The following is a 25,250-nucleotide window of genomic DNA, read 5'->3' as shown; positions in this document are numbered from 1 at the left end:
TTCTTCACTTGCTGATATATGAGGATTACCACCAAACAGATTACATAAAAACACGAGAACAGATGAGTCCTTAAAAAATCAGCTGCTCGGTGGCTCAGTGGGTTGAGCCTCTGCCTTTGGCTCGGGTCATGATCCCAGGGTCCTGAGATCGAGCCCTGCATCAGGCTCTCTGTTCACCGGGGAGCCTGCTTCCCCCTCTCTCTCTGCCTGCCTCTCTGCCTACTTGTGATCTCTCTGTCAAACAGATAAATAAAAAAATTCATCTTTAAAAAAAAAATCAGCTGCTCTTGGTGGTTACAGAGGCCGAGGCAGGCGGTACTGGCGAGCTGACAGGGGGCAGACCCTGCCCCACCTCACCCTACGGAGCCAGAACAGCTCAGCTCTGCCTTTACTGGATTCTAGGGTGGGGGGTGGGGACGCCTGGGTGGCTTAGTCGTTAAGTGGGGTAACTTCTATATAAGCTTTGATTTTAACAAAGGATTTTCTTTACGATTTTGTGGTGTAGTCTAAGTACAATCCCTTGCATGATAGAAGGAGCCTGCTGTCCATAACCCTCAATCCAACACTGCCCTGGGTCAAGGGGAAGACATCGACAAGGGCTCCCCTGTGTATACTTCTCCCTCCATCAACTGCTACTCTTTACTGTCATGAGGATTCTGAAGCACCGTCTCCCATTGCTGTGATCAGTTTGTTTCATGGAAAGATACATTCAAGAATTCCTTGAATTCTACCACTCAGATAATAACTTTTGATGCAGATGCCTCTGGTTATGCTGACGTTAGCCCACACGACAGATGTTTCTGCAACTACAGGCACCAGTTTCTATGTTACATGTTCTGTGTCCTCTGGAGGGCACTTCCTGCCTCTCCCCTGCCTTTCTGGGTTTCCCTCATCACTCACAGTCATCAGGCCTCCAACGAGATCACTGGTGTGGGGATCTTCATCTTTGGTACCCAGCTGAGGGGAATACAGTTCTGTGGTCCGTAGAATTTCTAAAACCCTGTCCAAGGCTTCTGCTACTGTGACGGGGCTGTTCTCTTGGGCTGCATTGATGATATTTATAACCTAAGAAAGTAGAGAGAGAATAAATTTGAGGATATTAGGATTCTAATTCCCAAAGGTTACACGTATGCCTGGAAATGGTAAGAAATCAGATGGTAACACGTTTTGTTGTTTAAAATGATCCGTGTTTCCACTGAACTAGTCTATTCTTCTGTCCCCCCTCTGCTGGTGGTGCTCCCACTGCAGAGACTACGTTTTCTGCAGCTCCTTTGCTGATCCTTCTCTAGAGCTCTTCTACAGGTTGGAGCTCCTTGGAGACTGATGCTGGGCCTTTCTTTCACTCTCCAGTCCTTCCAGAGACAAGCTATTTCCATGATTTTGGACCCCTATGATCCACATCCAAGTACTCTGAAATTTACACCCCTGTCTCAACTCCTTTTCAACCTTCAACTTTGTATATTCAGCTGCCTACCTGACATATCTACTGCACTATCTTACTTACATGTCCAAAACTAAATTCATGATATTGCTCCCTTCTCCCCAAAGCAGGCAAGTGAACAAATGGAACAACAACAACAAAAGAATCGAAGACAAGAGCTCCTTCTCTGCTTCCTACACTGGGCAAAACAACACTTGTATCCTCCTGTGCTCAAAGACAAAACCTGGGAAGCCGCAGCTAACAAACCGTTTTCCCCATTTCTTGGTCACCTCTCCTAGTGTCCCTCATCACTAAGTTAAATTAATTCTACCCCTAAATATTTCTTCATCTATTCATTTCTATCTCCACTGCTGTAACTCTAATCCAACTAACAACACTTCATGGCCTGAAATTCTGGAAAAGTCCCAAACTGGCCTCTTCTCATTCTTGCCATTTCTAGTCCATTCTCTTCATGGCAGCTGGGTGTTCTTTTTAATAACATACTTGATTATGTCACTTCCCCACTTGAAACTCTTCAGTGGTTTCTTCTGCAAACAACTAAAATATGAACACTTCTCCCCCAACCCCCACCTCCGGTATCCAAGCTCTAGCCGCCCACACTTTTTTTCACCTTCTTCTTCAAATACTCCAATCCTCCAGTACTCCAGTCAACTCTTTGCTTCTTCCCTCACTGTGACTGCTGTCCAGCATTCTCTTCGCCTACCTTTTCTTCTAACATCCTTGCATTCTTCAGTTCTTACTTCAAACATTACTTCCTCTAGAGAGAACTCTCCCCGATCACCTCACCCAACACGAATAGGGCCATAGTAATCTAATTTTCTCTTAGAACCTACAGTTTTCCTTACTAACAGTCATTGCAATTTATAACTACAAATTTATTTATTATGTGTTTATTTAGTACGCTTCCTCTCTATGGTATCAGTAGTAAGTCATTCATGACTTTATCTCCAGAAATTAGCCCAGTGCTGGGTGGCCCTGACTGCAGAGTGGAGGCAGCAGCTGCCACTCACCTTTGTGATGGGAGCCTCGATGGTCATGGAATGGATCCTTGCCATGGACGGATAGCGACGATTCTGTAGGCTTGGTGCTGAAGAGAAAAAGAAAGTTGTAGCTGGTTCTGATGGCTCAGCTGGGCTAAATGCACCAAAGGAGCCCTTCATGGACCAGGGACCTGATTCTCAAAGGAATGTTTCCCCATTGCCCTCCACAAAGCAAAAGATATGCCCATCCTTTAATCCTATAAGGCTGAGACATCAGGCACTACTTGCCAAAGTCTAGAAAAGGTGCTCTGGCCTGGAACCTTGATGGTGCAGGCAGGTTTTAGGAGTCCCAGTTCCAGAAGGGTAATTTCAGAGAGGGTTAATGGGATCCTGAGGCCCCATCTCACTTTCCTGTAAATCACTGAAGCCCAACTTTGATAGTTCCTAACTTTCAGTCCCCAGCTGTTGACCACGTAATTGGGTAACTGCAGTGTGGAAAAGGAAGCACGGGCCGTGGTCAGGGTGGGGCGTAGATGAAGGAGTCCACTCTCAGTAATTACGGCCAGCCTCTTGACCTCCCTGTGCCCCTAGGTTCTTAACACCCAGAATCCAGTGATGGTTCTAGCTCTAATCAATAGAAACTTTCATTTTAAATTAATTCTAATTTTAATTTTTATTTTAAAATTCCAGTACAGTTTTAAAAAGTGTTATATTAGTTTCAGGTGTATAATATAGTGATTCAATAGTTCCATATGTTACGCAATGCTCATCATGGTAAGTGTACTCTTAATCTCCGTCACCCATTCACCCTCCCATCCCCCCCCCAGCAACCTCCTCTCTGGTAACCACCACTTTATTCTCTATAGGTAAGAGTCTGTTTTCTGATTTTTGTGGGGTTTTTGGCTTTATTTGCTTCTTACATTCCACTTGAGTGAAATCATACGTATTTGTCTTTCTGATTTATTTCACTTAGCATTATGCTCTCCAGACCAATCCACACGGTTGCGAACAGCAAGATTCCATGCTTTGTTAGGGCTGAGAAATACTACATTTTGTGTGTGTGTGTGTGTGCGCGTGCGTGCGTGTGTATTACATACAATATTATACATGTTATATATAACATTTATCTTTACTACATTGTGTCTGTATATGTAATACATATATATTATATATAATATATACACACAATAAACACACATATATTACACATAATATATACACCCATATTACATATAATATATACATATATATTAAATCTTTTATCCATTCGTCTATCAATGGACACTTGTGCATCTTCCATAATTTGGCTATTGTAAATAATGCAGCAATAACCATAGGGGTGCATATATCTTTTTGAATCAGTGTTTTTGTATTCTATGGGTAAAAGACCCAGTAGTGGAAATTAATGGATCTTATGGTAATTCTTTGAGGAACCTCCATACTTTTTTCCATGGTGCTGCATCGATCTGCATTCCCACCAACAGTGCACAAGGGTTCCTTTTTCTCCACATGCTCACCATCAATACTGTTACTTCTCATGTTTCTGATTTCAGCCATTCTGACAAGTGTGAGGTGATAGCTCATCAGGGTTTTGATTTGCATTTCCCTGATGGTCAGTGATGTTGAGCATCTTTTCATTTGTCTGTTGACCATCTGGATGTCTTCTCTGGATAAACAGCTTCATGTCTTCTGCCCATTTTTAATCATATTATTGGTGGTTTTGAGATGTATAAGTTTTTAAATATATTTTGGATACTAACCTTCTATTAGATAGGTACATTTGCAAACATCTTCTCCTATTCAGTAGGTTGTCTTTTAGTTTCTTGATTGGTCCTTTTACTTTGCAGAAGCTTTTAATTTTGGAATAGTCCCAGTAGATCATTTTTGCTTTTATTTCCCTTGCCTCAGGAGACATATTGGGGAAAATGCTGCTATGTCTAATGTCAGAGAAATTAATGTCTCTGCTCTCTTCCAGGATTTTTATGGTTTGAGGGCTCACGTCTCTGTTTTAGTCATTTCAGGTTTGTGTGCATGGTGTGAGAAAGTGGTCCAGCTTCATTCTTTTGCATGTAGCTGTCCAGTTTCCCCAGCACTGTGGAAGAGACAGTCTTTTTCCCATTGCATATTCTTTCCTGCTTTATCAAAGACTAATTGACCATATAATCATGGGTTTATTTCAGGGCTCTCTATTCTATTCCACTGATTAATGCATTATTTTTGTACCAGGACCATACTACTTTGATTACCACAGCTTTGTAGTGTATCTTGAAATCTAGGATTATGATACTTCTGGTTTTGTTCTTTTCAAGACTGCTTTGGCTATTTGCTGTCTTTGTGGTTTCATACAAATTATATGATTATTTATTCTACTTTTGTGAAAAATGTTGCTGGTATTTTGATAAGGATTGCATTAAATTTGTAGGATGGGTAGTATAGACATTTTAATATTTGTTCTCCCAATCCATGAGTATGCAGTATCTTTCCAGTCATTTGTGTCGTCTTCAATTTCTTTCATCATTGTTTTATACTTTTCAGAGTACAGCAGATCTTTCACCTCCTTGGTTGAGCTCATTCTAGGTATTTTATTATTTTGGTGCAATTGTGTATCAGATTGTTTTCCCCCTTTCTCTTTCTGTTACTACATTAGTAATGTATAGAAATGCAAAGGATTTAGGTTACATTGGTGGTTTTTTTATACTGTGACCTTACTGAATTCATTTATCAGTCCTAGTACTTTCTGGGTGGAGTCTTTAGTGTTTTCTCTACATATTATCATGTCGTTCACAAATAATCAAAGTTTTATTTCTTCCGTAGAAATTTGGAGGCCTTTTATTCCTTTTTCTTATCTAATTGCTGTGGCTAGTATTTCCAGTACTAGGTTGAATAGAAGTCACAGTGGACATCCTTGTCCTGTTCCTGATTTTGGAGGAAAAACTCTTCTTTACATTGAGTAGGTTGTTACCTGTGGGTGTTTTATATGGCCTTTATTATGTTGAGGTATGTTCATCATGAATGTAGGTTATCAGATTTTTTTGTCATCTTTGTCAGATGCTTTTTCTGAATCTTTCAGTTTGAAATGATTATATGGTTTTTATCCTTTCTCTTGTTGACTGATTTGCAAATATTGAACCTCCCCTCACATCCCAATAGTAAATCCCACTTCATCATGATGAATGATTTTTTTTTAATGTACTGTTGAATTCATTTTGCTAATGTTTTATTGGTGATTTTTGCATCTAAGTTCATAAGAGATATTGGCCTGTAATTCCCTTTTTCTGTAGCATCTGTATCTGGTTTTCATATCAGGGTAATACTCTCATAGAGTGAATCTGGCTACTCTCCTTCCTCTTCTGTTTTTTTTTGGAATCATTTAAGAAGAATAGGTAGTAACTCTTTAAATGTTTAGTAGAATTTACCTGTGAAGCTGTCTGGTCTTGAACTTTTGTTTTTTGATTACTAATTCAGTTTCATTGTTGGTAACTGGTCTGTTCAAAGTTTTTGTTGCTTCCTGATTCAGTTTTGGGAGGTGCTATGTTTCTAGTAATTTACCCATTTCTTCTAGGCTATCCAGTTTGTTGGCATATGATTTTTAATAATATTCTCTTATAACTTTATTTCTGTGGTGCTGTGGTGTTGGTTGTTACTGCTCTTTCATTTCTGGTTGTTTGAATCTAGCTAGAGGCTTATCAATTTCACTGATCTTTTCAAAGAACTGTCTCCTGGTTTCATTTATTTTTTTCTCTTTTAGTTTTCATTTATTGCTGCTCTTTTATTTCTTCCCTTCTAGTGGCTCTGAGTGTGATTTGTTTGTTTGATAACTCCTTTAGCTGTAAGGTTAGGCTGAGGTTTTTTTGTTTGTTTGTTTGTTTGTTTGTTTTTCCCTTCTTGAGGTAGGTCTGTATTGCTATAAACTTCCCTCTTAGAACTGCTTTTGTTGTATCTGAAGATTTTGGACCATTATGTTTTCATTTTCATTTGTCTCCATGCATATTTCCATTTCCTCTTTGATTTCTTAATGGACCCATTCATTATTTAGTAGAATGTTATTTAACCTCCAAGTATTTATGTTCTTTTTGCTTTTTTCATGTGGTTGATATCTATTTTCAGGACTTGTGGTTCAAAATGATGCATGGTATGACTCTGATTTTGAATTTGTTGAAATTTGTTTTGTGACCTAACTGGTGATCTCCAACTGCTCTTGAAAAGAATGTGTATTCTGCTGTTTCAGGTCATAATGTTCTGACCATATCTGTTAGATCAATCTGGTCCAGTGTGTCATTCAAAGCCACTGTTTCCTTATTGATTTTCTGCTTGGATCAGTCTATTGATGTAAGTGGAGTGCTAAAGTCCCCTACAATTATTGTATTGCCATCAATTACTTCCTCTGTGTTTGTTATTAACTGCTTTTTGTATTTGGGTGCTCCCACGTTGGATGAACAATTATTTATTTACAATTGTTCTTTTTGTTGAATGTTCCCCTTATAAAATAGTATCTTCGTCTCTTGTTATAGTCTTTGTTTTAAAGTCTGTTTTTTCCTAATATAAGCATCCTTACCCCAGGCTTTTTTTTTTTTTTTTTCAACTCCCATTTGCATGGTAAATGCTTTTCCATCTCTTCACTTTCCATCTGCATGTCTTTGGGTCTGAAATGAGTCCTATAAGCACCATATAGATGGGTCTTTTCTTTTTTTTTAATCAATTTCATAACCTTAGTCTTTTGATTGTTTAGTTCAAAGTAATTATTTAGAGGTATATACTTACTACCATTTTGTTACTTATTTTACAGTTCTTCTCTGTTCCTTTATTCTCTTGCTCTTATGGTTTGCTGGCTTTCTTTTTGTGATATATTTGAATTCCTTTTTATTTTTCTCATATTACTGGGTTTTAAAAGAAAAGATGTATTTATGTATTTTAGGGAGAGAGAACATGAGCTGGGGCAGGGGGGAGAGCAAAGAATCTCAAGCAGACTCCCCACTGAGCACAGAGCCTCACCTGGGTGGGGGTGTGTGTGTGTGATTTATCTCACCACCCTGAGATCATGACCTGAGCTGAAATCATGAGTCAGATACTTAACAGACTGAGCAACCCAGGCACCCCTATTACTGGTTTTTGTTTTGTGGTTACCATTAGGTTTATATGTAAAATCTTATGTATATAGCAGTCTATATTAAGTTGATGGTCACTTAATATGAACCCATTCTTTACTCCTCTCCTCCACTCCCATGTTTTAAGTATATGGTAACATCTTTTTATTTTGTGATGCCCTTGACTGGTTTTTATACTTGGTTAGGTTTGCTGCTTTTTTGTTTCCTACATTTCATACTCTTGCTTATGGTCTTTCCTTTCCACTCGAAGAGTCCACTTTAACATTTCTTGTAGGGCTGGTTAAATGGTGATGAATTCCTTTAACTTTTGTTTGTCTGGGAGAGTCTATCTCTCCTTTTCTTCTTAATGATAGCCTTACTGGATAGAGTATTCTTGGCTCCAGGTTTTTTTTCTTTCAGCACTTTGAATAGATCAAGCCACTCCCTTCTGATCTGCAAAGTTTCTGAAAAATCAGCTGACATCCTTTTGGGATTTCCCTTGTATGTAATGATTTTCTTTTCTTTTGCTTCTTTTAAATTCTCCCTTTCTCACTACTTTTTGTCATTTTAATTACTATCCATCCTGGTGCTGACCTCCTTGGGTTGATTTTGTTGGGGGCTCTCTGTGTCTCCTGGATCTCTTTTTCTGTTTCTTACCCCCCAAATTAGGAAGTTTTCAGCTATTATTTCTTCAGATACATTTTCTCCTTCCTTCTCTCTCTCTTATCCTTTTGGGATCCCTATAACGCAAATATTACTAGGCTTAATGGTGTCACTGAGTTCCCTAAGTCTATTTTCATTTTTAATTATCTTGTATTCTCTCCTCTTCAGCTTGGTTGTTTTCCATTACTCTGTCCTTCAGGTTGGTGATCTGTTCCTCTGCTTCCTCTAGACTATACTTATTCCATCTTGTGTATTTTTAATTCCAGTTACTGAATTCTTCATCTGTGGTTCTTTTTATGGGTTTTTTCTTTTCATTAAGGGTCTCAACTGAGGTCTCTGAAGTCCAGTGAGTACCTTTACGACCATTACTTTAAATTCTGTATCAGCCACGTTTCTTTTCTCTCTTTTCTTTAGCTCTGTTCCTATGATGTTGTCCCATTCTTTCGTTTGGGACATATTCCTCTGTCTCCTCATTTTGTCTTTCTGTGTCTGTTTCTATGTATTAGGAAAGTCAGCTACAACTCCTGCTCTTGAAAGTAGTAGCTTTGTGAAGGAGAGGTCCTGTAGTGCCCTGCTGTGCAGTGTCTCCTATTCATCAGAACCTAGCACTTGAGGAGTGTCTCCTCTTGTTTTATGCACATACTGTTGAGGCTGAGCTGCTTTTCCCTTTGATCCAGTTGATTGCAACGGCTCTTTGCCTACTGTGGGTAGGGTTTGGTCCTTGGTGTTGTTAGTGGGCCAGTCTGGGGCTGCCTTGGGCTTGAGTTGAGTCACACCAGGCATTTGCCAGACAGACAGAGTCACTGATTTTCAGGGTGCTTTCCTGTGTTGTTCCCTAAGAAACTTTTCTTGGCAGACAGGGCTTGCTGTCAGACCAGATGTCTGCTCCTAGCTCACTGCTGGGGCTGCACTGTTGGGGCTGCTGGTATGTGTGGTTATCTTCCCCTCTACCCAGAGCAGGGGTCATTTTGGAGTGGTGCTGGTCCCTGTTGGGGCTGTTTGCACCTGCCAGCCTTGTGGCTCTGCTTTGGATGGGCTCTGGCCAAGAGCTTACTGGAAGGGGGCAGGTCCACAGGAGAATAGGAGATCCATATACAATTAACCTGATCCAGTCCTCCTTTGGCAGCATCTGAAACCCTGGGCTGAGACTGGGCTTGCTCAACCCTCTGACAGCCTTTGTTTGCTGAGTGCCCTGGGGGCCCACAAAGCTGAGCCACCTCTGCTCCCAAATCCCTGGGGTTCAGGTGGCCTCGGGCAAGTCAAGCCACTTGGGTCTACCATCTGTGCTTATAATCTCCAGACTTGTGGGGCTTAGGGCTCCAAGTATGAGGTCTCCAAGTGAGGGCCCCCTCCAACAACCACATCCGTCAGAGCTGGGCCCTAAGGCCTGGTACTGTCCTCCCAGCTATGCCATCAGGAATTAGGAAGAGGCATATCCCTTTCTGACCCAGTTAGACCCTAGGTTAGGGTTTGTGTGGGTCTGCTTTGCCAAGAGATCTGGAGCTGGGGCTGGCTGGAGAGGGCCATCACAGAGCCAATTGATTTTTAAACTTCCAGATGTTCAGCCCACTAATTTTAAGAATTCACCAAATTTGGCCCTTTTGTTTTTCAAAGCTCGATCTTATGGGGACTTCCCATGCCTGGGGTGCCTGGCATGAGGGTCTCTTCTCTTCCCCTCTCCAAGTTGTGCCATCCCTCCCTCCTACGGGTCTGCTTAGCTCCCAAACATGTCCCCACCCTTCCCACTCTCCTCTGTATGGACTATTCTCTACATTTAACTATGGAGTTTGTTCTGCCAGTCTTCAAGTTGCTTTCTGGTTATTTACACTGGTAAGAGTTTTATCTAGCTATATACATGCGATGCAATAAGGTAAGGGTCCTCCTACTCAGCCATCTTCTCTCTCTTTTTTTGGAACAGGTAATGCTTACATGTGGGTAGAAAATTCAGAGGGGAGAAGCTTTACTTTAAAAGCCCCGTTCTCATTAGATCTTACTACCACTTCCTATGAGGCAGGCAGGAGGGATAAAATCCTCATGTTATAGATGTGATAACTTATTCTAGGCAGTATCAGGAGAGCCTTCCTGCTGCTCCGCCATCACTGCAGCCCTCTTCTGTGCTCTGCAGCCCCTACTTCTCCATGTTCTGCAGGGGTGATGATCCCACCCCAACTCTATGCTGAAAACCGAGCTAATCCAGTTCAAATTCTCTCATCCATTATCTTTTCCATATAAAATGTTCTGTGTACATCTGAAAATATTTCAGTCCCTCCTTTTTCTTTACATTCTTGGTCCCAATCTTTCGCACGGCCTGTGATTTATCCATCTCCCTCTATGAATTATTCATCTTGTCTCTAGAGTCTTTGGTCCTTGCTAGTGTAGCCACTTCCCTCATACTCAGGTTTCACACTGTGACCCAAAGGATTGGAAAGTCCTTCACTTGTCCTTCCTGTTTATTCCCTGAGGTTACCATCCTACTGCTGTCCTTTCTACCTCAGTCACTAATTATCCCTCTTCATGCCCCTAGAATGAATGAGTGAAATCCACTAGTTCTCAGTTCTTAAGCTTGCTGGTCTCTGCAGCATTTCTACTGCTGGTCATCTCTTTTCTCTTGCTCCCCTCCTGTTCTTGGTTCGCCGCCACCTCTCCTGCAGTCTTCACAGGCCCTATTTCTCCTGCCTCTCCTCTCACTGAAGGTGTGCTTTCAAGTCTTAGACCCTCTTTTCTTTCCTCTTTCTCTCCCCTACCTCCATCACACACACACACACACACACACACACACACACCTTAGAGATCTCACCCTGCTCACAGCTTCATCTATCACCTCTAGGACTTCCGAATCCATATCTCTAGCCCTGAATACCCGTTTTACATTTTAGCTTCCTTGCCATCTCCACTAAAATAGAACTCATCATTTTCTCCTCAGCCCCCAACCTTGGCCATACATGCAGACTCCTGTTTTTGAAACTATTACTCATTTTTTTTCCCCACGTACCTAGGACTGAAATTTCAGTCACCTTTTTTTTTTCTGTTTTTTTGCTGTTTTCACTTCAAAATATGTCTTTCTCAATGCCGTGCAAATGCAAATGATTACTTAGGCCTGACTGAACTCAAATAATGTTCTGGTAAATTCTGCTTTGCAGAGCAGAACCACCGTGCTGCTAAGTTCTGTCTCACAGTACTTCTGTGACATTTCATGAAGGGTTAGGGTGTCTAACAGGTACACTGCAAATTGGGTTTGCACTGAAGTCGGGAAGCCAGGACTCTGGGATTCTCTCTCTGCCACTGGAGTGACCTAGCTGTCAAAAATCCGAGCTGCTCTGGTGGTTACGTGGCTCAACATACTTTAGGAATCAAGGAATATGCATGGAATCATTTCAAAGAGAAGACAAAGACTGTAAAAAGTAAAAAAGATTCAAAAGGCCCACAAGTTTTTCAGTTTATAGAGAAAGAAAAGCACCTTTCATCAAGACCATACTACTTGGGGCTTCTTGAGCACATTCCTCTGGCATCTTCTACACCTTAGAAAGGTCAAAGAAATCTAAGAAACTTACCATCACTGCCTCGAGATGATATCGATTTCACATCAATGGACTCTTTCCTTCTGTTCTTGTATCTGAATGAATGAGACTCTAAGGATTTTAAATTAGGAACAGAAAGTGAGTAGTCTGCAGCTTATTGACAGATGAAGTTTAGACACATTCCCCTTACCCCCATTATCTAAAAAACAAGGTTCCTTTTTAAGCCCTACAGAATAGTCTCAAGAAACAGCAAACCGGGGCGCCTGGGTGGCTCAGTGGTTTAAGCCTCTGCCTTCGGCTCAGGTCATGATCTCAGTCCTGCATCGGGCTGTCTGCTCAGCGGGGAGCCTACTTCCCTTCCTCTCTCTCTGCCTGCCTCTTCCCTACTTGTGATCTCTCTCTGTCAAATAAATAAATAAAATCTTAAAAAGAAAAAAAAAACAGCAAACCCTTTTTTCTTTGAATCATCAACACAAAATTATCAGTCATATTAATTGTAAAATGATACTCTTTTCTTGTGACACCCCACTGTATCATGGTAATAGGGCTTATTATCAAGGGCTTTGTAGTTCCATTAACAAAATACTTTTTGAAAAAAAAGTAAACATTAAAAGGGGCACCTGGATGGCTCAGTCGGTTAAGCCTCTGACTCTTGATTTTGACTCCGGTCATAATCTCAGGGTTGTGAGAGCCAGCCCGGCACTGGGCTCCTCACTCAGTGGGGAGTCAGCTTGATATGCTTTCCCTCTCCCCTGCCCCCTGCTTACACACGTGCACATGTGTGCTTTCTCTCTCTCTCCCTAAGTTAAATAAATAAATCTATTTTTAAAAAAAACCATTGGGGCGCCTGGGTGGCTCAGTGGGTTGAAGCCTCTGCCTTCAGCTTGGGTCATGATCCCAGGGTCCTGGGATTGAGTCCTGCATCAGGCTCCCTGCTTAGCAAGGAACCTGCTTCCCTCTCTCTCTGCCTGCCTCTCTGCCTACTTGTGATCTCTGTCTGTCAAATAAATAAAATCTTTTTAAAAATAAAAATAAATAAAAATTTAAAAAAAACATTAAAAACTGGGGTAAATTTTGGGGGTTCATTTCAACCTGAAGGACAGTACATGTAACTGGGTGGGGAAGGCTTTTACAGGGCTATCTGTGGAAATAAAATACTAGTGAGATGCACAGAAAGTTGAATTTATTGGAGAAACTAATATGGAGTAATTTTAGGTCCCTCTGAAAGGTCAGACCTCCAGATGGTCTCCTGAGGAGGTCATTTCATCAAACGAGACATACTGCCATTGCCAGGAAGGCAGAGAAGAAAAGGCACATTTTAAATCCCAACCATTTCCACAACTTGACTCTCGCCTCCGTCCCTATTTTCTGAGGGGGTGAAAAAAGCACTTAAATTCTGACTAAGTCTTTGCTGACTTTGAATTTAACACCCAGAATTTGCAACCATGTCAATCCAAGACTGAGCACAGAGGGCGCGCTTCCGGTCAGGACCAAGAGATCAACATGTCAGGGCAGCAGAGTTGGCTTCAGAAACATGCATTTGCAGGGCACTGGGTGCTTGTGGAGTAACCCAGTGGCTAGGAGAGAAACTTAACAGCATTGCTCCTTACTGGGCTAAGACAGGAGGGGGACATGGCAGGTTCCTGCAGGGAGAATGCATTTCTCAGACACCAATATTCCAAGAAAGAAAAAAAAATTCCAGTGTTCATATTCCAAGAAAGAAAAAAAAAAGATGCAATAATGCTCTTTTAAGAATTGTCCATTAGCATGAAAAAAAGTACAAGAGAGAACAGCAGTTAAAAGAATAAGCTCCAGGGTGGCTCAGTTGGTTAAGTGACTGCTTCGGCTTAGGTCATGATCCTGGAGTCCTAGGATCGAGTCTTGCATCGGGCTCCCAGCTCCAAGGGGAGTCTGCTCCTTTCTCTGACCTTCTCCCTTCTGGTGCCCTCACTCTCTCTTTCGCTCTGAATGAATGAATGAATGAATGAATGAATGAATGAATAAATAAATAAATAAATAAATAAATAAATAAAATCTTAAGAAAAACAAACAAAAAAAAGAGTAAGCTCCAGAGCCCAACTGCTAATGTTCAGGTCTCTACCATGCCATGTACTAGCTGTGTAACCGTAGGAATGTTATTTCTCTGTGTCTCGATATCTGTATCTATCGAGTGGAGTTGGTCACGGCATCTCTCTCAGGCTGTTGGGAGACGTAAATGAGTTAATCCACGGCAGCAGCTAGCATGGTTGCCTGCTACACTGTACGTATGTAGTTCATGCTGGCTCATAGTATTAACTGCGTCCGTTCATTTGCAAATATACCTTCGAGGCACACATAGGATCATGTTACAATAACTGTTCTGCTATTTGCTGTTTTCACTTCAAAATATGTCTTAAATACTTTCTTCTGGATCACCTTTTTTAACCATTTACTTAAGTGTCCTAAAAAATCTGATTCAGTTAAAAAAAATTAAATAAGTAAACTTGAATTGTATTTATATAGCAAAAAGTGAAAAGCAGAATCATTATGAAGTTGATCTGAACACCATAACCCTACAGCCTTGTCTTAAATGATATAACAAAATATTTACACTGTCCCTTTGGCTCATTTTGTCTTCCAGATTCTGCCTTAATAGTTTTCATAGCCTTGGATAGGAGTTTCAGAGTTTATAAAGACAGCTACGGGTAGTGATACTTTACATGACATTGTTAGGATCATATGGCATCTTTCAAACCTTGAAAACTAACAGTGGTCCCTTGCAAGACACTCCTTTAAGTGCTCTTCAGGGACTTAATAATCTCACATTCCTAACACTCATTTACCACGTAATAAATTAAATCTAACTTAATAAAGATTTAAGATTACATTCAAGATTAAAAAAACTCAAGAAGTCCTCAAAATTTAATTTCTAAATAAAACTAAAGTAGGGGGGGGGGCGCCTGGGTGGCTCAGTGGGTTGAAGCCTCTGCCTTCGGCTCAGGTCATGATCCCAGGGTCCTGGGATCGAGCACTGCATCAGGCTTCCTCCCCACCTCTCTGACTGCCTCTCTGCCTACTTGTGAGCTCTGTCAAATAAATAAGTAAAATCTTAAAAAATAAATTAAACTAAAGTAGGGAAGTTAGTTTCTTGTCTGGCTGGCTGAATTCTAAATCATTCACTAGAAATTACTCAAAGGTATCTAATGCTTATTCCTGATTTTATCTCAGCTAAAATTAAGAGAATACAGCAACAGAAATTATTAGAAGTTTGGAGAAATTATTCTTCAATAAAAGGCCATTTAAATCAAATAATTCATTATTCATTCTACCAACAGATGCTCATGGAATGAATTTAAAAACCAGAGAAAATAAGGATAAAGGAAATTTAAATAAATTTATTCAATGACAAGAAGGGATATAATATCAACAAGTTTTGGGGAAAAAAAGCTAACATTTACTGAGCACCTACTCTGCAGCAGACATTGTGTTTCAAAGTTAAAGTATAGAAATTATCTTTTATGATCATTACAACAATTCTGAAAGCTACATAATGTGATCCTCATTTTACCAGTGAGAAAATGTAAACTTGGAGAGATTATGCAGGTAGCTCAAAGTCAAAGAGTTAGTCAAATGGGGGAACCTATGTTTTGTAAGATGGGATAGTTTCAACATAGCCATGCTCTGGGAGCATTTTTATTGGGTCTATTATGTGCAAGGCAATGCTGGGCACTGCAAAGGATATGAAAATGGAAGAGGTTTTGGCACCCAGAAGCTCATAAGTTAGTTAAAATATTACTCTTGCTGTGTACAAGAAATAAACTAAAACATCAGATAGAGACAGAGACATACCAGGAGGGAGGGAGAGGGAAAGGCAGAGTAGGGGAAAGAGTAGGGGAATGGAAGGACAATACCCCACAGCTAAGTATCAGGTACTGTTAGATATTATATACACTTTCTCCTTTACTCTTCCTAGCAACGAGATGGACATTATTAATTCATTTTACAAGCAAAGAAACTAAAATGTAGAAGGATCAAATTAAGTCTGAGTGTGCTAAAATATGGACCATCCTAGAATCAAGGAGAAGGACTGAATTAGTAGCTCAGGGTCTAACTTTATGCATTAGCATCTGGGAAAACCATTAACTAAGCAAAGAAGGTCACGCATGTATGCAGGAACAAGAATTTTAAGTCTTTGAGAGCAGACTGGTGTTTTGCTCTAATGATTAGAGAATTACAAACCTTTCAAATCCAATAGTCATCTGGTCTAACCCACATTTGAGGGCAGAAGAGACAAAGGGTCAGACAGAGTGTAAACTGAGGGGGAAGGGACTGAAATGGTGCCTCAGTGCTCTTGACTTCCTGCACAGGGCAGTCCATGCTCTCTAATCATCTAGCCACCGAGAGCTAGGAGGGAAGGGTAGCCTGTCCAGGGTACAACAGTGTGTTTCCCCTGGACTTCTGGGCCACTCTCTTTTGGGTTTATTTGCTCTGCAAGGTCTCTAGCCAGCAAAATAAAACCAGGATGGGAAAGGCATTCAGTAGAAAAGGTTACCATGAATCAAGAGTCAAGTTTTGAAGGGATTCTGCTTGTATTCTGACTCTCTCCAGCCTTCCAATACCAGCACTCAGATTTTGGCAATCCAAATTCTAGGGTAGTGAGTGTCTACTTCTTCAGAGTAATTTATAGACTTGAACCCACCAGTGCCACCAGAGTGTGTACGCGTGAAATGGAAGTGTTCTTACCTGTCTGAGAATTGTCTCCTGAATCACGATGAATCTTGTGAAGCTGAAGTTGTTCAAAAGTTTGGGGAAACAAGAGAAAAAAATTTTAAATATGGTATTAGCTACATTTCCAGCCGAACAGTTTCATTAAAAAGCTCTGAAGATTCAAGAAATCAAGAAGTTACACAGATAATATGAACAGATGAAAGATGTACACCAACTGATTATTCTACAAATGCTCTCGTACATTCAGACACTTCTGGGATGCCTGAGCCCGAGAGAAAGGAGATACCCAAGGGATGTGCTTTCTACCCAGGACGTCTACATCTCCTTTCAGCTGTTTCCATTTTGACCATTGCATAAATGCAGAAAGACAAAAATCTGTAACAATTTTTTATAAGGCTAATATATAACCTATTTAGGTTTTAGACATGTTATAAAATTTTTCTATAATATAAAAATAATCTGAATTTAGGCCTAGGATTTTAAAAACCTCTCTAAAAACCTCTTCTAGTGTTCCTCAATTATGGACAGAGTTGATTTACAAAATGTTTATTCACAAAGAGATAGGAACTTAGGATGCAGCTTAACATCTACTTCCTCTCATTATCAACTTTGGTATCCTAATGATTTTATGCTAATGCTCAATAGATATCTGTCAAACGAGTGAGTCATTAATACTAGAAAATAATAAACACGCTTTGGGATTCTGCATTTTTTTCCATTTATAACTAAGACACTGTTATTGGGGTGCATCTAGCTATATCATGCTTATCATCATGCTCCTTTGCTGCTAAATCATCCATTTCCAGTTGCTTGGACAATCAAGTCTCTGTACCTACTCACTGAATGGCATAAGTTAACCTGAAAAACAAGCCAGGTGACTGTGTAGTGCCAACACCAACTGTAATAGCCAGGAGTTCCCTACACATCAGATAACAGGTACGATGTTCCAGCTTGACACAGCCACTGAACAACGATCATGTAAAACTGAAGTGTTAAAGAAAGGGGGCTTTCTTCCACATTATGTGGAATCATTCCATATAGTCCGAGCCACATGATTATTGAAACAACTACACGGTCGGCCTGTGTGAGATCTTGTTCAAAATGTGTTTAAAGGCTGTGACACATTTATCCCATAATTGGGGGACCTTGTTATTTCTTCTGTGATCAACTGGTTTAAGTTTTTCCTTTACAGATAAAGACCATTTGCTACAAAGCTCCTGAGTGCAACGTGGATTTTTGATACCATACCAAATAAATACAACTTTAGCCTTGCAAATTGTTTTCTCAGTCAGCTTTAGCTCAAAACCAGGTCATCTTAAATACTTAGCTTTTCTCTCTGAATTAGAATACACCTCTCCTTTAGGAACGAAGGCCTATGACTTCCCTGATTACTCCAAAAAGCCCTTGTCTTTTATTGACCCCCATGGGCAAGCCGAATGATCTGTGGAGCTCCTATGCGGCTGACACAGCCCAACCCTGACTTTCAGAAGCTAGTGCCATGGTCCTGGCCAGGGAGAAGAGGGAACAGAGGGGAGGGGAGGTGAGAGGTACCAGGTCCCTCTGCTGAGGTAGCTTCCCATCTGCCTTTAAACATAGGATGTGGTATTTGGCCCTTTTGGAGCAGCAGGCAGGCACGCCCCCCAAACCACTGCCCCTGAGACAGCTCACCTAGCGCTGATGGACTCTCTCCTATGGACAGGAACAAAGCCTGGAAGTCACTCCCTGATGTCACCTGCTTTACAAGCGGAGGTTTCACAGGGCCACGTTAGCACCTGTCGCTCAGGACATCTCAGGACTCACTTCCTGATCCTCTGAGGTGGGAGCAGTGCCTGAGGCCCTCTGCTGGTTACCCTCCAGCGGCACTAGGTTTTCCTCAGAGCTTCCCGGCTCAGGTTCCCTCCTTCCCTCTTGGGAATACCTCCCCCTCCCCAACCCCTTTCACAACTGAAGATTCACTTGGATGAAAATTCTTTAACAGTTCCAACTCTTTTCTTGGAGGTCTAAACCCACATTTATAACTTGGCATGAATGAGTCCACTGGAATTATTGCCTCATATTTCTCATCTGTGTTCTCTGAGGAAGTCAACAGGGAAGGAGCTGCTCTGTAGTTGGCTGTTCTCCAAGAAGCAGCCAGGAGGGTAACCTGGGCTGGAGGGCTGTGGGGCATGGAGAGAGACGGAGCGGCTGTGCCGTGACAAGGGCACCGTCTCCTCCATGTCTGCCATGTGCTAGCACCTTTGCATTTGCCATCAGGCTAGTCAGAACAATACCCCTGGCAGAGGAAGGACCGTCATTCCTCTGATAGATGGGGAAGCCGAGGTTTCACTTGCCTGACGCTCCCAGCTAGTACACAACAGTGCCCAATTTCTAACCTCGATCAACGGCTCCAAACCCACTTCCTCTTTATCACAGAGCTCTTTACAGGGAGGACCCACAAGGGAAGCTCTGGGCCCAGGCCTGTTTAATTAGGGTCTGAGGACAACATCCTCTGTGGGACAGGAGGGCAGCTCTTTGGAATACAATTTCCTTTGAAATTTTGGGGAAGGCTTGAATCTCTGCTATCTATAGGTTTTGTCACATGTATGCTAAAGTAAAGCAAAGCAGTCATAATTCAGTGTCCCCAAGTCAACCACTGTCTGTGGAGTGTTTTTGTTTTCCCTTTTGTGAAAGAAAGCTTAAAGTGTAAAATGTGTCCACATGAAGTCATGACTAGGAATTTGGATCCCTGTGTTTCTGGGGAACCTAATGCTTTAGCACTAAGTTCCTACAACGTGAATACCGCGGGCCTTGTCCTAGCTGCTCCTGCCAGAGCTCAAAGCTGGGATTTCTTAGCAAGTCCTTGGAAACTTACACCTTGTTTGGGGGGGGGGATTCATCATTTTGAACCTTTAATTATTTAAAATGTTACAGGTTCCCACAAATGTTGCTGTCCTTGTGCTAAATGCTTTGTTTACAAAAACATGATTATGCGTGGCTCTAAAAGGCCCCACAAATTCTGGGTTTTGTGTGTATGTGTGTGGAAGAGAAAGATTTCAGGGTCATCTGATTGTTTTCCTCTTCTGGAATAACCATTTAAGACCATTTTTATTTTCTCTACACACCCACCACAGTGTCTAAAAAGAAATTCTGTCAAGGCTGTGGAATAACTGGAACTCTCATACCTTGCTGGAGCGAAGAGAAAATTGTACCATTGCTCTGAAAACAGGTGTGGCAGTCTCTTATAAAATTAAGCATACACCTACCCTATGACCCCACTCCTCAGTATTCAGCTTAACTCCTAAATATTTACCCAAGATAAACAAAAGCATATGTTGTTCCCCAAAAGTCTTCTCTAAGAATGTTCAAAGGAGCCCAAAACTGGAAACACTCCAGAAGTTCATCAACAAGGGAAATAAACTGTGGTCAACTGATACAACGGAATACTCTTCAGCAAAAAAAGGAAAAGGGAAAAATTACTGATATATATAACACAGATGCATCTCAAAACATGGTGATGAGTCACAGAAGCCAAACATAAAAACATAGATATTGTACGCAACTCTAGGACAGGCAAAACTCATCTGTGGTTAAATATTCAGAACATGTTCCCTTTAGGGGTGGGAGGGGTAGGAGTAGAGGCAGGGATATCTGGCAAGGCCAGGAGAGAACTTTTGGAATGGTAGATTTGGGACCTTGTTGGGGCCTGGGTTACAGAGGTATGTGCATCTGTCAAAACTCAAGGAATGCTATACCTAAGATCTGTGCATTTCACTATATATAACTTTCACCTAAAAAATGAGAAAACCTGGATACAGATATTAAACTCTAGTCAATAATACACATGGTAAAGTGCCAAGGGGTGAAATGTCCTGCTATATGTAACTTAGTTTAAAAGCTATCAAAGACTAAGAGGGACTGATGAGTAAATCAAGGATAGGAGGATAGATGACTGAGCAAAACAGTCACTACACGACATAGGTGGTGGCCTCGTGCATATCTACTTACAATTCTTCTGACTCTTCTACAGGTTTGAAAAATTTCATAATAAAATGTGGGAAGATTATATATTCAACTGAGAATATGGAAGAATGGCTAAAAATTGCAAGTCTGAGCTATAATTTAAAAGTCTGTAAAAATAAATAGGATGAAGGCAATTTAGAAAAACTTGAAACTGAGCAAAGTGAATTACATGTCATGGTCCCAGGAATTCCCAACCTACCATGAGCCTGGGCATGAAAATGATGTTCCACGTCAAACTGTAACTAGTGAATTGTAAATAGCAGCTGTCTTAGAAGTGTAGATTTACCCAGTTAACTAGTTAATAGACGGATTTTAATGATTTCACTGACTGACTTTATGAATTATGTAATTACAAATGAACCTAAATTCTCTTATGTCTTATGGGAGAAAAACCCTGAGAAATAATTATATGAAAACAACACTCTTAATATAATATGTTAAAATTAATTTTTTGTAACTGTAAAACCATGGGACTTTTTAGCAGTTAAAATGAGTCAAGGCTAGGATCAGTGCAATAATAACAAGCAAGCAAACAAATACTAGGTAACTCCTTCAACCTGCATTTCAGAATCACCCTGGGAATCTGAACGGCATTTGGTAGAAACGTCCAAGGCTGCTTTTGTCATTAGGGAATGGCCAAGTCATAAAAAGCGTCAGTCTCAATTCAAATTGCCAGATTTCCCAATGTATAAACCTGGGGTGTCCATCTTCGACGCTTCTTTTTCTCTAGTCCCCATACCTAGTCCATCATCAGATCCAGGAAAATCTCCCTTCTCAATACCTCTGGGATCGCCCCCTTCACCTCTCTCTACTGCCAGAATGCAGAAGACTGTCAGCTCTCATCTTACCTCAGCCATGCCTCCCAGCCCAGCTCATTCTCAACTCTTTCGACCAGTGTTACCTAAACTACATTTAATCCTGTCATCTTCCTGCTTAAAACACTTCCCAATGGTCTTAGGGCCAGCCTTGTGGGACAGCCTGGCTGTGGGGCTGTGCACTGTGGCCTGGCCCCTGCTGCTCTGCTGGGCTACCGTCTTGCAGGCCACACTGGCCTCCATTCCAACCCCCTTGTTTTCCCAGGCTCTTCACTACCACAGAACCTTTACACATGTGACTCTTCTGCCCAGGAGGAACTTCCAAATCTACCCTCTTCCCTTTGCCTCTTTGCCCTCTCGATGTTTGCCAAAAGGTAATTTTCACAGGGAAGCCCTCCCTTCCTCAAATAAATAAATCTTTAAATAAATGTCAAATTTTAAAAACAAAGAGAATTTCAAAAGCTGGAAGGAATAAGTAGTTATGTAAAAGGGAAACTCCATAAGGCTATCAGCTGATTTTTCAGCAGAAATGTTTCAGGCTAAAAGGGAATGGCATTATATATATTCAAAGTTCTGAAAGGAAAAAAAAACCTCCAACCAAGAATACTCTATATGTCAAAATTATCATTCAGTACTGAAGGAGAAATAGTATTTTCCCCCAAAAATGTTAAAGGCATTCATCAGCACTGAACCTGACTTAAAAGAAATGTTAAAAGGACCTCTTTAAGTGGAAAAGAAAAGGCCATAATTAGAAGAATATTATGAAAGGAAAGGAGATTAACAAAATAAAAATTTCTAAACAGATGTGCGCATACATAAAATGGTGAGTGGGATAGTAAAATAAAGTTCTATCAGACTGTGTTCAAACTTAAGTGACCATCAACTTAATATAAACTATTATATACTTAGGAAAACCTATAATAGATATACATATACAAAAAGAGAAAGAAAGCCAAGCATAACACTAGAGTAGGTTAAAAAAAACAACAACCACACACACAAGACAGAGAACAAGATAAGAAGAAAGGAATACAAGACTAACAGAAAAACAATGAGAAAACAAAAGGGCAGTAATTACTTACCAATAATTAGTTTTAAATATAAATGGTCTGAGAGCGCCAATCAAAAGACATGGGTGACTGAATGGACAAAAAAGAACAATACCCATCTACATGCTTCCTAAAAAGAGACTCACTTCAGACCTAAACACACATGCAGACTGAAGTGAACGTGTGGAAGATGTCTCATGTAAATGGAAGAGGAAAAAAAAATAAAGCCAGGATAGCATATTTATATCAAAGTAGACTTTAAAAGAAAGACTGTAATAAGAGACAAAGGAGGGCACTACACAGGGATAAAGGGATCAACCCATCAAAAGGATATAATTATTTTAAATATCTCTGCACCGACAAATTTAAATATCTATGCACACAACACTGAACCACCTAAATACAGAAAGCAAATGTTAAGAGACATAAAGGAAGAAACTGGCAGAAATACAATTAACATCCCACTAACATCTATGGATAGATCAGACAACAGAAAATCAGTAAGAAAACAGTGGCTTTGAACAACACACTATACCAGATGGACTTAAACAGACATATACAGAACATTCCATCCCCAAATAGTAAAATCACATTCTTTTCATGTGCTTGTGGTACATTCTCCAGGATAGATCACATGTTAGACCTTAAAACAAGTCTCAATTAATTTAAGAACAGTGAAATAATATCTAGCATTCTTTCCAACCACATAGTATCAAACTAGAAATCAACTACAAGAAAAAAAAAAAAACCTCGTAAAAACCACAAACATGTAGAGGCTAACCCAATGAACCACCAATGAGTCAACAAAGAAATCAAAGAGGAGATTTAAAAAAAAAAAATACCTAGAGAAACTTGAAGATGAAAATGCTGGTCTAAAATCTTTGGGACACAGTGCAAATAGTTCCAGGAGGGAAATTTATAGTGATACAAATCTCTCTCTATAAACAAGAAAAATCCTGACAGCCTGACCTTACATTTAACGGACCTAGAAAAAGAAAAACCAACGAAACCCAGTTAGTAGAAAAAAAAGGAAATAAAAAAGAGCAGAAATAAAAGAAACAGAGACAAACAATACAATAGAAAAGATCACCGAGACCAAGAGTTGGTTCTTTGCAAAGATAACAAAATTGATAAATCTTTACCCAGACTCATTAAGAAAAAAAGAAGACCCAAGTAAGTAAAATCAGAAATGACAAATAAGCAACAACTGATAGCACAGAAATATGAAAGCCCTAGTAAAAATTATATGCCAAATAATTGGACAACCTAGAAGAAATGGATAAATTCCTAGAAACATATAATCTTCCAAAATTTAATCAGGAAGAAATAGAAAATCTCAACAGATTGATAACTAGTATGAAACTGAATTATTAACCTAAAGTTCCCAACAAAGACAATTCCAGAACCACAAGGATTCACAGTGAATTCTACTACACATTTAAAGGAGAATTAATACCTATTCTTCTCCAATTATTACAAGAAAAAGAATAAAAGCTTCCAAATATATTATACAGGGCCCACATTACTCTAATATCAAAACCAGACAAAGGCACTAGACAACACCAGAAAACAACTAGGCCAATATCCCTGATAAACATAGAGGCAAAAGTCCTCAACAAAGTATTAACAAACTGAATTCAACAATACATTAAGAGGATCATGCACCATGGTGAAGAAGGATTTATTCTGGAGATTTTAGGATGGTTTAATACCCAGAGAAATAAATCAATGATACCACATCAAGTAAATGAAGGATAAAAATCACGTGATCTTCTCAATAGATGTCGAAGAAGCATTTGACAAAATCCAACATCTATTCATGATAAAAACTCTCAACAACGTGGGTATAGAGGGAACCTCAACTTAATTAAAGCTATGCATGACAAACACAATGACATTACACGCAGTGTTGAAAACCTAAGAACTTTACCTTTAAGATTAGAAACATGACAAGGATGTCCACTCTTCCCATTTTTATTCAACATAGTAATGGAAGTCCTCACAACCATCAGACAAGAAATAAAATGTACCAAAATGGTAAGGACGAAATCAGACTGTCAGTATTTGCTGAGGGCACACTATACATAGAAAACCCTAAAGTTTCCATCAAAAACTATTAAAAGTAATGAGTGAATTCAGTAAAGTTGCAGGATACAAAATACACAAACACCTGTTACATTTCTACACACTAATATCAAGGTAACATAAAAAGAAATTAAGAATTCTATTAACAGGGAGGAGTCAAGATGGCGGAGAAGTAGCAGGCTGAGACTACTTCAGGTAGCGGGAGATCAGCTAGATAGCTTATCTAAAGATTGTAAACACCTACAAATCCAACGGGAGATCGAAGAGAAGAAGAACAGCAACTCTAGAAACAGAAAATCAACCAGTTTCTGAAAGGTAGGACTGGCGCAGAAGTGAATCCAAAGCGACGGGAAGATAGACCGCGGGGGGAGGGGCCGGCTCCCGGCAAGCGGCGGAGCAACGGAGCACAAAATCGGGACTTTTAAATGTCTGTTCCGCTGAGGGACATCGCGCCAGAGGCTTAACCAGGGTGAAGCCCACGCAGGGTCAGGGTGGCCTCAGGTCCCGCAGGGTCACAGAAGGATCGGGGGTGTCTGAGTGTTGCGGAGCTTACATGTATTAGAACGGGGAAGTCGGCTACAGAGACAGAGCCGAGGAGTGAGTTCTAAGCTCCGGGTTACCTTGAACCGGTCGCAGGCTCGGTCAGCTCGGAGCGCGGCCGGAGGCAGGGTGACGGGAGTAATTGGGCGCTGTTCTCTGAGGGCGCACTGAGGAGTGGGGCCCTGGCTCTCGGCTCCTCCGGGCCGGAGACCGGGAGGCCGCCATCTTCATTCCCGCCCTCCGGAACTCTACGGAAAGCGCTCAGGGAACAAAAGCTCCCGAAAGCAAACCCAATCAGATTACTCAGACCGGCCCGGGTAAGGACGGTGCAACTCCGCCCGGGGCAAAGACACTTGAGAATCACTACAA

The 25,250-nt window shown here is 40.7% G+C and overlaps 1 protein-coding gene across 6 annotated transcripts in view; it reads right to left on the bottom strand.

The window, feature by feature from the left end:
• The window catches only part of LOC111148266 (phosphodiesterase 8B), a 238,791-nt gene that overhangs the window by 14,662 nt on the left and 198,879 nt on the right, over nucleotides 1-25,250 (bottom strand). For 5 of the 6 annotated variants that reach the window (XM_022504725.1, XM_022504728.1, XM_022504731.1 and 2 more), the window contains 4 exons: nucleotides 16,409-16,451; nucleotides 11,720-11,797; nucleotides 2,452-2,528; nucleotides 901-1,065 (listed from right to left, as the gene is read on the bottom strand). In XM_022504725.1, coding sequence (XP_022360433.1) covers nucleotides 901-1,065; nucleotides 2,452-2,528; nucleotides 11,720-11,797; nucleotides 16,409-16,451 — 363 coding nt within the window. The remainder of the gene's footprint in view (nucleotides 1-900; nucleotides 1,066-2,451; nucleotides 2,529-11,719; nucleotides 11,798-16,408; nucleotides 16,452-25,250) is intronic. The other variant, XM_022504729.1, reaches the window with a different exon arrangement.

This window comes from Enhydra lutris, unplaced genomic scaffold (genome assembly GCF_002288905.1).
Source record: "Enhydra lutris kenyoni isolate GAN:26980312 unplaced genomic scaffold, ASM228890v2 scaffoldscaffold19, whole genome shotgun sequence".
NCBI classification, from domain to species: Eukaryota; Metazoa; Chordata; class Mammalia; order Carnivora; family Mustelidae; genus Enhydra; species Enhydra lutris.
The sequence above is the reverse complement of the archived record's forward strand: the minus strand, read 5'-3'. Positions and strand labels throughout refer to the sequence as shown.